We start from the raw sequence: 12,138 nt of genomic DNA, 5'->3' as shown, positions 1-12,138 counted from the left end.
CTCCAGTGCCACCATTACCTCTCCCCACACACTCCAGTGCCCCCAGTCCCTCTCCCCACACACACCAGTGCCGCCATTACCTCTCCCCACACACTCCAGTGCCCCCAGTCCCTCTCCCCACACACACCAGTGCTCCCAGTCCCTCTCCCCACACACTCCAGTGCCCCAGTCCCTCTCCCCACACACTCCAGTGCCCCCATTCCCCCCACCACACCAGACCTCCCGTTCCCCCTCCCCACACACGCTGCAGTGCCCCCATCCCCTGTTCCCCCCGGGCTCCCCGGGCACTACAACTCCCGCTGTGCTCCGCGGCCGGGGCCGTGCGGGGCAGGAGGAGCCGTGAGGGAGCGGGCGGAGCCCCGCGGGCCGTCAGGGGCCGTCAGGGGCCGTGAGGGCGGAGCGGGACGAGGCCGGAGCCGGCGGCTCCCGGCGGGCCCGGCCATGGAGAGCCCCGTCAGCAGCGGCTCCCTGAGGGGAGAGATCAGTGCGTGGGGCCCGGGGGGTGGCGTGGGATGGGAGGGGAGCCGGGAAGGGAGCCGGGGATTGAGCTGGGAAGGGAGCTGGGAAGGGACGGGGGCTGCGGGCAGCGGCGTGGTTTGGGGCAGGGCAGGGTGCACTGAGGGGTGACAGGGTGGCTTTGGAGGTGACAGGGTGGTTCTGGGGGTTGCGGGACGGTTTGGGGGGTTGCAGGACGGTTTTGGGGGTTGCAGGAAGGTTTTGGAGGTGACAGGGTGGTGTTGGGGGTTGCAGGACGGTTTTGAGGGTGACAGGGTGGTGTTGGGGGTTGCAGGACGGTTTTGGGATGGGCAGGATGGTGTTTGGGGTTGCAGGATGGTTTTGGGGGTGACAGGACGGTTGTGGGGGTGACAGGGTGATTTTAGAGGTGACAGGGTGGGTTTGGGGGTTGCAGAGTGGCTTTGGGGAGGTCAGGATGGATTGGCAATGACAGAGTGGGATTGGGGGTGACAGGGTGGTTTTGAGGGAGTGACAGGATGGTTTGGGGGATTGCAGGACGGTTTGGGGGGTTGCAGAGTGGTTTTTGGGGTTTCAAGACGGTTTTGGGGGTTGCAGAATGGTTTTGGGGTGACAGTGGTTTTGGGGGTTGCAGGACAGCTTTGGGGGTGACACGGTGGTTTTGGGAATTGCAGGATAGTTTGGAGGGCTGCAGGACAGTTTTGGGGGTGACACGGTGGTTTTGGGAATTGCAGGATGGTTTTGGGGGTGACAAGGTGGTTTTGGGAATTGCAGGACAGTTTTGGGGGTGACACGGTGGTTTTGGGAATTGCAGGATAGTTTGGAGGGCTGGAGGACAGTTTTGGGGGTGACAGGGTGGTTTTGGGGGTTGCAGGATGGTTTTGGGGTGACAGGGTGGTTTTGGGAGTTGCAGGATAGTTTGGAGGGCTGCAGGACTGTTTTGGGGATTGCAGGACGGTTTTGGGGATTGCAGGACAGTTTTGGGGGTGACAGGGTGGTTTTGGGGGTGACAGGGTGGTTTTGGAGGTTACAGGATGGTTTTTGGGAGGTCAGGATGGATTGGGGATGACAGGGTGGTTTTAGGGGTGACAGGGTAGTTTTTGGGGGTTGCAGGACATTTTTGGGGGTGACAGGGTGGTTTTGGGGGGTTTCAGGATTGTTTTGGGGGTGACAGGGTGGTTTTGAAATTCTGTCCGCAGATTTAGGAATTCTGGCTGGAGATTTAGGAATTCTGGCTGGAGATTTAGGAATTCTGGCTGGAGATTTAGGAATTCTGGCCCCAGATTTAGGAATTCTGGCCGCAGATTTAGGAATTCTGCCGCAGATTTAGGAATTCTGGCCTCAGATTTAGGAATTCAGGCCCAGATTTAGGAATTCTGGCCCCAGATTTAGGAATTCTGGCCCCATGTGTAGGAATTCTGGGTGCAGATTTAGGAATTCTGGCAGCAGGTTTAGGAATTCAGGCCACAGATTTAGGAATTCTGGCTGCAGATTTAGGAATTCTGGCCTCAGATTCAAGAATTCTGGCTGCAGATTTAGGAATTCAGGCCCCAGATTTAGGAATTCTGGCTTGAGATTTAGAAATTCTGGCCCCAGATTTAGGAATTCTGATTGCGGATTTAGGAATTCTGGCCCCAGGAATTCTGGCCCCAACACCTCCCACTATCCCAAGTTGCTCCAACCCGGCCTTGGACACTTCCAGGGATCCAGGGGCAGCCACAGCTTCTCTGGGAAATCCATTCCAGCCCCTCCCCACCCTCCCAGCCAGCAATTCCTTCCCAATATCCCACCTATCCCTGCCCTCTGGCACTGGGAAGCCATTCCCTGTGTCCTGTCCCTCCATCCCTTGTCCCCAGTCCCTCTCCAGCTCTCCTGGAGCCCCTTTAGGCCCTGCCAGGGACTCCAAGGTCTCCAGTCTCGTTTGAACTTCTTGTTTCTCCTGACATAAACCACAGGGAGCTCCAGGGAAGGAAAAACATCCTGCCCAGGGATATTGGGCAAAGGGAACGAGGATCTAACGAGCCAGTAACAAAAACCTGCACAGACTCTGTGCTGTCCAAATTTTGGGATTCATGATTCCCCTGATTTTTATGGAGGGGATGTGTTTTTTCCTGCTGAGTTGCTCCTCAGTCCCAGCTCTCTCTTCCAACTGCCGGCCCGTGTCCTTTTCCTTTTCCTTTTCCTTTTCCTTTTCCTTTTCCTTTTCCTTTTCCTTTTCCTTTTCCTTTTCCTTTTCCTTTTCCTTTTCCTTTTCCTTTTCCTTTTCCTTTTCCTTTTCCTTTTCCTTTTCCTTTTCCTTTTCCTTTTCCTTTTCCTTTTCCTTTTCCTTTCCCTTTCCCTTTCCCTTTCCCTTTCCCCTTTCCTTTCCCTTTCCCCTTCTCCCCCCCCCTCTCCCCCCCCCCTCCTCCCCTTTCCCTTTCCCTTTCCCTTTCCCTTTCCCCTTCCCTTCTCCTTCTCCTTCTCCTTCTCCTTCTCCTTCTCCTTCTCCTTCTCCTTCTCCTTCTCCTTCTCCTTCTCCTTCTCCTTCTCCTTCTCCTTCTCCTTCTCCTTCTCCTTCTCTTCTCCTTCTCCTTCTCCTCTCCTTCTCCTTCTCCTTCTCCTTCTCCTTCTCCTTCTCCTTCTCCTTTTCCTTCTCCTTCTCCTTCTCCTTCTCCTTCTCCTTCTCCTTCTCCTTCTCCTTCTCCTTCTCCTTCTCCTTCCCTGCCAGGACCTCCCCAACCTGTGCCAGGCCCTCCCCAACCTGTACCAGGACCTCCCCAACCCGTACCAGGACCTCCCCAACCCCTGCCAGGACCTCCCCAACCCGTGCCAGAACCTCCCCAGCCCCTGCCAGGACCTCCCCAGCCCCTGCCAGAACCTCCCCAACCTGTGCCAGGACCTCCCCAACCCGTGCCAGGACCTTCCCAACCCCCTGCCAGGACCTCCCCAACCTGTGCCAGGACCTCCCCAGCCCCTGCCAGGACCTCCCCAACCTGTACCAGGACCTTCCAACCCCTGCCAGGACCTCCCCAACCCGTGCCAGGGACCTTCCCAACCCCTGCCAGGACCTCCCCAACCCCTGCCGGGACCTCCCCAACCTGTACCAGGACCATCCCAACCCCTACCAGGACCGTCCCCCAACCCCTGCAGGACCTCCCCAACCCCTGCCAGGACCTCCCCAATCTGTGCCAGGACCTCCCCAACCTGTGCCAGGACCTCCCCAACCTGTGCCGGGACCTCCCCAACCTGTGCCAGGACCTCCCCAGCCCCTGCCAGGACCTCCCCAACCTGTACCAGGACCATCCTAACCCCTACCAGGACCTCCCCAACCCGTGCCAGAACCTCCCCAACCCCTGCCAGAACCTCCCCAACCCCTGCCAGAACCTCCCCCAACCCCTGCCAGGACCTCCCCAACCTGTGCCAGGACCTCCCTAACCCCTGCCAGGACCTCCCCAACCCCTGCCAGGACCTCCCCAACCCCTGCCAGGACCTCCCCAACCTGTGCCAGGACCTCCCCAGCCCCTGCCAGGACCTCCCCAACCCGTACCAGCACCTCCCCAACCCCTGCCAGGACCTCCCCAACCCATACCAGGACCTCCCCAACCCCTGCCAGGACCTCCCCAGCCCCTGCCAGGACCTCCCCAGCCCCTGCCAGGACCTCCCCAACCTGTACCAGGACCTCCCAACCCATTTTCAGGACCTCCCCAACCTGTACCAGAACCTCCCAACCCCTGCCAGGACCTCCCCAACCCTCCCACCCAGCAGTTCCTTCCCGCTCTGTGGGGCACCCACATTTCCTCTCCGCCTCCGGGTTCCTTCCTTCCCTCACCCACGCCTCCCTTCCCTCTCCAGGCTTCTGGGCCGACCGCACCCCGGTGCACGAGGCGGCGCGGCGCGGGGAGATCCTGCAGCTGCAGCAGCTCATCGAGAGCGGGGCCTGCGTCAACGCCGTCACCTACGACTCCATCACGCCCCTGCACGAGGCCAGCCTGCGGGGACAGACCCAGTGTGTCAAACTGCTGCTGGATGCGGGGGCACAGGTCAGGGAGCTTCTCCTCGGGGCCTTTTCTGTTCCCCAGGAAAAGGGCAGGGGGGTGACCCAGGTCCTTGTCAATAATTCCCTTGGGGTGGATTGGAGTGAAAGGACGCTGCGTCCGGTTGGCGGCCGGTCACTGGTGGTGTCCCCAGGGATCAGTGCTGGGCCCAGTCCTGTTTAATGTCTTTATGATGATTTAGATGAGAGGATGGAGGGAACCATCAGCACATTGCAGGTGACCCCAAGCCTGGGGGAGTGTTGATGTGCTGGAAGGCAGGAGGGCTCTGCAGAGGGCCCTGGCCAGGCTGGATCCAGGGGCTGATTGCAAGGGGCTGAGGTTCCCCAAGGCCAAGGGCCGGGTCCTGCCCTTTGGCCACAAGAAGCCCCTGCAGCTGCAGGCTGGGCCAGAGGGGCTGGAGAGCAGCCAGGCAGGAAGGGAGCTGGGAGTTGGGCTGGGCAGGGAGCTGAAGAGGAGCCCGAGTGTGGCCAGGGGGGCAAGAGGGCCAGTGGCTGCTGGGCTGGCTGAGGAAGAGTGTGGCAGCAGGAGCAGGGCAGGGCTTGTGCCCCTGGGCTGGGCGCTGGGGAGGCCACCCCTGGAGTGCTGTGTCCAGCTCTGGGCCCTGAGCTCAGGAAGGCCCTGGAGGGGCTGGAGCAGGGGCAGAGAAGAGCAGCGAGGCTGGGGAAGGGACTGGAGCCCAAGTGCTGGGAGGAGAGGCTGAGGGAGCTGGGGGGGCTCAGCCTGGAGAGGAGGAGGCTCAGGGGAGACCTCCTCACTCTCTGCAACTCCCTGCCAGGAGGGGGGAGCCGGGGGGGGTCGGGCTCTGCTCCAGGGAACAAGGGACAGGAGGAGAGGGAACGGCCTCAGGCTGTGCCAGGGGAGGGGCAGGTTGGATATTAGGGAAAATTTCCTCATGGAAGGGGTGGTCAGGCATTGGAACAGCCTGGAGTCCCCATCCCTGGAGGGGTTTAAAATCCCTGTGGATGTGGCACTTGGAGACATGGTCAGTGGTGGCCTCGGCACTGCTGGGGATTGTTTGACCCGACAATCTCAGATCATCCAACCCAAATGATTCCCTGATTCCAGAAGAAGTTGTGGGTCCTGCAGGACAATTCAGGTTGGATATCAGGGAAGATTTCCTCACGGAAAGGGTGGTGAGGCCTTGGAAGGGGCTGCCCAGGCCGTGGTGGAATCCCCATCCCTGGAAGTGTTCAGACAAGGTGTGGACGTGGCACTTGGGGACAGGGGCTGGTCTTTGCAGGGCCGGGTTAACTCTTGGTCTCAAGGACCTCAGAGGCCTTTCCCAACCTTAATGATTCCATGATCCTCACATCTGGGGGGAATTTGGTGCTCTTGGTGAGTGGTCCAGGAGTTAGAAGTTGTTAGAAGTTGTTAGAAGTTGTTAGAAGTTGTTAGAAGTTGTTAGAAGTTGTTAGAAGTTGTTAGAAGTTGTTAGAAGTTGTTAGAAGTTGGTTAGAAGTTAGAAGTTGTTAGAAGCTGCTCCTTTGTGTTCCACGGGCACCAGGTGTGGATGTGGCGCCTGAGGACACGATCCAGTGGCAGTGCTGCTTCGGTTGGTGCCCTTGAACGCTCTCCCAAGCCGGCTAATCCCAGGATTCCGCGGTTTCCCTGCAGGTGGACGCCAGGAACATCGACGGCAGCACCCCCCTGTGCGACGCCTGTGCCTCGGGGAGCATCGAGTGTGTCAAGGTGCTGCTGTCCCACGGTGCCAAGGTGAACCCCCCCCCTCTACACGGCCTCCCCTCTCCATGAAGCCTGCATGAATGGTAAATCCAGTGGGATTTGTCTCTCCGTGTTTATTTGGGGCTTGGAGGAGCAAAAAAAAAAGCAGCACCAAGGACCTTCAGTTGTTGTTCAGACCCCTCCTGCTGGGGGTTGTTGGGTGGGGAACAAGTGCCAGGGATTGTTGGGAATGCTGCTGCTCCCTGTGCTGCTCCTTTGTCCTTCTCCCAGCCTTTTCCAGCTGGGGGGGGTGTGTCTAGGGAATAAGGGAAAACAGCAGGGGCCAAAATGATGTTTGGGACAAACCCAACTCCTCTGTGCTTCCCTCGGCCTCTGCTTGATCCTTTTTGGGATATTTCGATCAGAGGAGGATTTAACCATAGGATCATGGAATCCCAGGATGGTTTGGGCTGGAAAGGACCTTAAAGCCCATCCAGTGCCACCCCTGCCATGGGCAGGGACACCTCCCACTATCCCAGGTTGCTCCAACCTGGCCTTGGACACTCCCAGGGATACAGAGGCAGCCACAGCTTCTCTGGGAGATCCATTCCAGCCCCTCCCCACCCTCACAGGCAAGAATTTACTGATTACCTTTACTAATTTAATTATAATTCATCCTTCAATCTTCCACCTGCACAGACAGAGCAGCAGGAAAACCTGGATGTGGGAGCAGCAATGTCCACGTTGGATAATTGTTGCCAAATCTCTTCCTCGTTCACCATTTTGTGCCTCACTTTGCCCTCAGTAAAATGTAATTCTTCCTGTTTCATGTTTTTGTGATCTACTGTGATCTGGACACAGTTTTCCTTCAATTCTGGAGCATTTTGGACAATCAGTTGGTTGTTAAATCCACACCTGGCAGCTCCTGTGGAGCTTTTCCTCGTTAAGCCTTTTCCCGAGGCTCGGTGATAATTCCCTGCTTTTTGTTAAGCTGAATTATCACCACTGGAAAAAACAAAGCTGGAATGGCCTTGAGGGTGATCAAACCCACCCAGGGCAGGATCAGCAGCACAGCAGCTCCAGAAACAACAGGGGATTTGGTGCAAATCCTTGGATTTGGGGTCGTTTGACCTGATTCCCTGTTGGCTCCGGCCCGGCCGCTCCATTCCTTGTGTCCTGCTCGTGTTGTGTTGGCTCACGAGCCTTCCCAGGTCACAGCCACGGCCCCAAACACCACACGGGCTCATCCCAAAATCCCATCTCCCACGGGACACTCCTGGAAAAGCTGCAGCCAGGGCTTGGCCAGGGGCACTCTGGGCTGGGGGAGGAACTGGCTGAGGGCCCAGAGAGTGGTGGGGATGGAGCTGCTTCCAGCTGGGATCCGTCCCCAGGGGTGTCCCCAGGGATCAGTGCTGGGCCCAGTCCTGTTTAATGTCTTTATTGATGATTTAGGTGAGGGGATGGAGGGAACCATCAGCACATCGCAGGTGACCCCAAGCTGGGGGAGTGTTGATGTGCTGGAAGGCAGGAGGGCTCTGCAGAGGGCCCTGGCCAGGCTGGATCCAGGGGCTGATTGCAAGGGGCTGAGGTTCCCCAAGGCCAAGGGCCGGGTCCTGCCCTTTGGCCACAAGAAGCCCCTGCAGCTGCAGGCTGGGCCAGAGGGGCTGGAGAGCAGCCAGGCAGGAAGGGAGCTGGGAGTTGGGCTGGGCAGGGAGCTGAAGAGGAGCCCGAGTGTGGCCAGGGGGGCAAGAGGGCCAAGGGCTGCTGGGCTGGCTGAGGAAGAGTGTGGCAGCAGGAGCAGGGCAGGGCTTGTGCCCCTGGGCTGGGCGCTGGGGAGGCCACCCCTGGAGTGCTGTGTCCAGCTCTGGGCCCTGAGCTCAGGAAGGCCCTGGAGGGGCTGGAGCAGGGGCAGAGAAGAGCAGCGAGGCTGGGGAAGGGACTGGAGCCCAAGTGCTGGGAGGAGAGGCTGAGGGAGCTGGGGGGGCTCAGCCTGGAGAGGAGGAGGCTCAGGGGAGACCTCCTCACTCTCTGCAACTCCCTGCCAGGAGGGGGGAGCCGGGGGGGTTGGGCTCTTTTCCCAGGCAACCATCAGCAAGACAAGAGGGCTCGGTCTTCAGCTGTGCCAGGGGAGGTTTAGGTTGGATATCAGGAAGGAGTGTTTTCCATGGAGAGTGCTCAGCCATTGGAATGGGCTGCCCAGGGAAGTGGGGGATTCTCCGTCCCTGGAGGTGTTTAAGGACAGACTGGATGTGACATCAGTGCCATGGGCTGGGAACCACGGCGGGGTTGGATCAAGGGTTGGGCTGGATGATCTCAGAGGGCTTTTCCAACCCAGCTGATTCTGGGATTCTATGATTCTGGGATTCTGGGATCTGAGCTGGATTCTTGGCTTTTGACTGGGCTCTTCCCTTCCCAAAGGCAGCCCCGAGTGTGTCCAGCTCCTCATCGACGTCGGCGCCAACCTGGAGGCTCACGACTGTCACTTTGGGACTCCCCTGCACGTGGCCTGTGCCAGGGAACACCTGGACTGTGCCAAGCTGCTGCTCAAGGCAGGTATGGCACCCACAGGGGTCCCTGTGGGTGGGCAGGACGCAGTGGTGTCCGTGGGAAGCGGCTCCTCGGCGGAATTCCTTCCCCAACCTTCCCATCTCAAACCTTCCCATCTCAAACCTTCCCATCTCAATCCTTCCCTTCTCAAACCTTCCCATCTCAATCCTTCCCTTCTCAAACCTTCCCTTCTCAAGCCTTCCCTTCCCAAACCTTCCCAAACCTTCCCTTCCCAAACCTTCCCCGTTTGTGCCGGTTTTTTGGGGGTTTTTTTGGGGGATCTTTCCCAGCTTTTTGTGCGTTTTTTTAACGCCGTTTTTTCACCCCGCTCCGACCGCTCCCGGTGTTTGGGTCGAGGGAGGGATTCCCACATGGGTTTGGGATGGTTTTCTCTCCTCAGGGGCCAACGTGAACGCGGCCAAGCTGCACGAGACGGCCCTTCACCACGCGGCCAAGGTGAAGAACGTGGACCTGGTGGAGATGCTGGTGGAGTTCGGGGGCAACATCTACGCCAGGGACAACCGGGGCAAGAAACCCTCGGATTACACCTGGAGCAGCAGCCCCACAGCCAAGTGCTTCGAGTACTACGAGAGTAAGTGAGGGGAAAAGCCCGGGAATTGGCTCTCCTGGTTCTCAGCCCGGTTTGATCCCGGGCGTCTCGGAGTCGTGGAATGGGTTGGGTTGGAAGGGACCTTAAAGATGATCCAGTTCCATCCCCAACACCTTCCACCAGCCCAGGTTGCTCCAACCTGGATTAGGTGAACTCTGGAACATTCTTCCCCTGGAGGCAGAGAGTTCTTGGGGGCAAATCTAGACTCTGCTCAACACCCCTGCATTGGATGGTCCTAAAAGTCACAGAAACACACATTTTGGGTTGGAAGGGACCTTAAAGACCATCCAGTTCCAACCCCAGCACCTTCCACCAGCCCAGGTTGCTCCAGCCTGGATGGGGGAAATCCAGAACTTCTTCCCTTGGAGGCAGAGAGTTCTCAGGGGCAAATCTGAGCATTTGCAGACCCCACTCAACACCCCTGCATTGGATGGTCCTAAAAGTCACATATTTTAGGTTGGAAGACCTATAAGACCATCCAATTCCAACCCCAACACCTTCCGCTATCCCAGATTGCTCCAACCTGGATGGGGGAACTCTGGAACTTCTTCCCATGAAGGCAGAGAGTTCTCAGGGGCAAATCTGAGCATTTGCAAGACCCCGCTCAACACCCCTGCATTGGATGGTCCTAAAAGTCACAGAAACACACATTTTGGGGTTGGAAGGGACCTTAAAGACCATCCAGTTCCAACCCTGTGGGCAGGGACACCTTCCACCATCCCAGGTTGCTCCAGCCTGGATGGGGAAACTCTGGAACTTCCTCCCCTGAAGGCAGAGAGTTCTTGGGGGCAAATCTGAGCATTTGCAGACCCTGCTCAACACCCCTGCATTGGATGGTCCTAAAAATCACATATTTTGGGTTGGAAGGGACCTTAAAGATCATCCAGTTCCAACCCCAACACCTTCCACCATCCCGGGTTGCTCCAGCCTGGATGATCCTAAAAGTCACAGAAACACACATTTTAGGTTGGAAGGGACCTTAAAGACCATCCAGTTCCAACCCCAACACCTTCCACCATCCCAGGTTGCTCCAACCTGGATGGGGAAACTCTGAAACTTCTTCCCTTGGAGACAGAGAGTTCTCGGGGGCAAATCTAGACCCTGTTCAACACCCCTGCATTGGATGGTCCTAAAAGTCACAGAAACACACATTTTGGGTTGGAAGGGACCTTAAAGGTCATCCAGTTCCAACCCCAACACCTTCCACCAGCCCAGGTTGCTCCAGCCTGGATGGGGGAACTCCAGAGCTTCTTCCCCTGAAGGCAGAGAGTTCTTGGGGGCAAATCTAGACCCTGTTCAACACCCCTGCATTGGATGGTCCTAAAAGTCACATATTTTGGGGCTGGAAGGGACCTTAAAGGTTATCCAGTTCCAACCTCAACACCTTCCACCATCACGGGTTGCTCCAGCCTGGATGATCCTAAAAGTCACAGAAACACACATTTTAGGTTGGAAGGGACCTTAAAGATCATCCAGTTCCAACCCCAGCACCTTCCACCATCCCAGGTTGCTCCAACCTGGATGGGGGAACTCCAGAACTTCTTCCCATGAAGGCAGAGAGTTCTTGGGAGCAAATCTGAGCATTTGCAGACCCTGCTCAACACCCCTGCATTGGATGGTCCTGAAAGTCACAGAAATACACATTTTGGGTTGGAAGGGACCTTAAAGGTCATCCAGTTCCAACCCCGACACCTTCCACCATCCCAGGTTGCTCCAACCTGGATGGGGGAACTCCAGGGCTTCTTCCCTTGGAGGAGGAGAGTTCTCGGGGGCAAATCTGAGCATTTGCAGCCCCTGCTCAACACCCCTGCCTTGGATGGTCCTAAAAGTCACATATTTTGGGTTGGAAGAGACCTTAAAGATCATCGAGTTCCAACCCCAACACCTTCCACCATCCCAGGTTGCTCCAACCTGGATGGGGGAACTCTGGAACTTCTTCCCCTGAAGGCAGAGAGTTCTTGGGAGCAAATCTGAGCATTTGCAAGACCCCGCTCAACACCCCTGCATTGGATGGTCCTAAAAGTCACAGAAACACACATTTTGGGTTGGAAGGGACCTTAAAGGTCATCCAGTTCCAACCCCAACACCTTCCACCATCCCAGGTTGCTCCAACCTGGATGGGGGAACTCCAGAACTTCTTCCCTTGGAGGCAGAGAGTTCTTGGGGCAAATCTGAGCATTTGGGAGCTGCGGGAGGTCGATCCAGCCTCGTGGACAATTCCAGATGTCCCCCGGCCGGGAATCTTTGCCCTGCATCCCCTCAGCACCCCCCTGATCCCGTTTTTCCCCCCGTTTTCTCCCGGCAGAGACCCCGCTGAGCCTGTCCCAGCTGTGCAGGGTGACGGTCCGGAAAGCCGCCGGGCAGAGGGCCCTGGAGAAGATCTCCAAGCTCGACATTCCCCCCCGGCTCATCCAGTACCTCTCCTACAACTGACAGGGAATGACCGGGAAGGAGGAACCCCCCCGGAATTCCCGCGCCACCAAGGGTCTTCTCTTCCTCTTCTACCTCCCCCCTCTCCCCAAGAAACTCAAAGTTTTAATTTAAAGCCAAACTGGTGTAAATAGTATTTCTGAGGCCGCGCTTCCTTCTGCTCCGTGGGCGAATCCCGGGAAAGCTCCCGGGGGGGAATTGGGGGGTTTTTTAGGCTGGTGGAACAGGATTGATGTTCCCTCTTTTTTCCCTGTGCTCCAACCAAGGCTCCCTTTGGAGCCAGGGGGGGAAGAAATGGATACTCCTGGAACGGGATTCGTCCGTCCCCTTTTTAGATTCCCGTGGCCGGGATGATCCGGGACACCTGGAATGGCTCCAGGA

General features: G+C 57.5%; 1 protein-coding gene across 1 annotated transcript; it reads left to right on the top strand.

Moving 5' to 3' along the window:
- Positions 1-325: 325 nt before the first annotated feature.
- Positions 326-11,893, top strand: ASB13 (ankyrin repeat and SOCS box containing 13). Its single transcript, XM_064656644.1, is given in 7 exon segments — positions 326-484; positions 4,306-4,493; positions 6,123-6,227; positions 6,229-6,274; positions 8,589-8,723; positions 9,118-9,309; positions 11,633-11,893. Coding segments are annotated over 7 exon segments (837 nt in total). The 5' UTR covers positions 326-441; the 3' UTR covers positions 11,761-11,893.
- The last annotated feature ends 245 nt before the right edge of the window (positions 11,894-12,138 follow it).

Source organism: Pseudopipra pipra, chromosome 5 (assembly GCF_036250125.1).
Source record: "Pseudopipra pipra isolate bDixPip1 chromosome 5, bDixPip1.hap1, whole genome shotgun sequence".
NCBI classification, from domain to species: Eukaryota; Metazoa; Chordata; class Aves; order Passeriformes; family Pipridae; genus Pseudopipra; species Pseudopipra pipra.
Note: the sequence above shows the minus strand (reverse complement) of the source record. Positions and strands in the feature narration are given on the sequence as shown.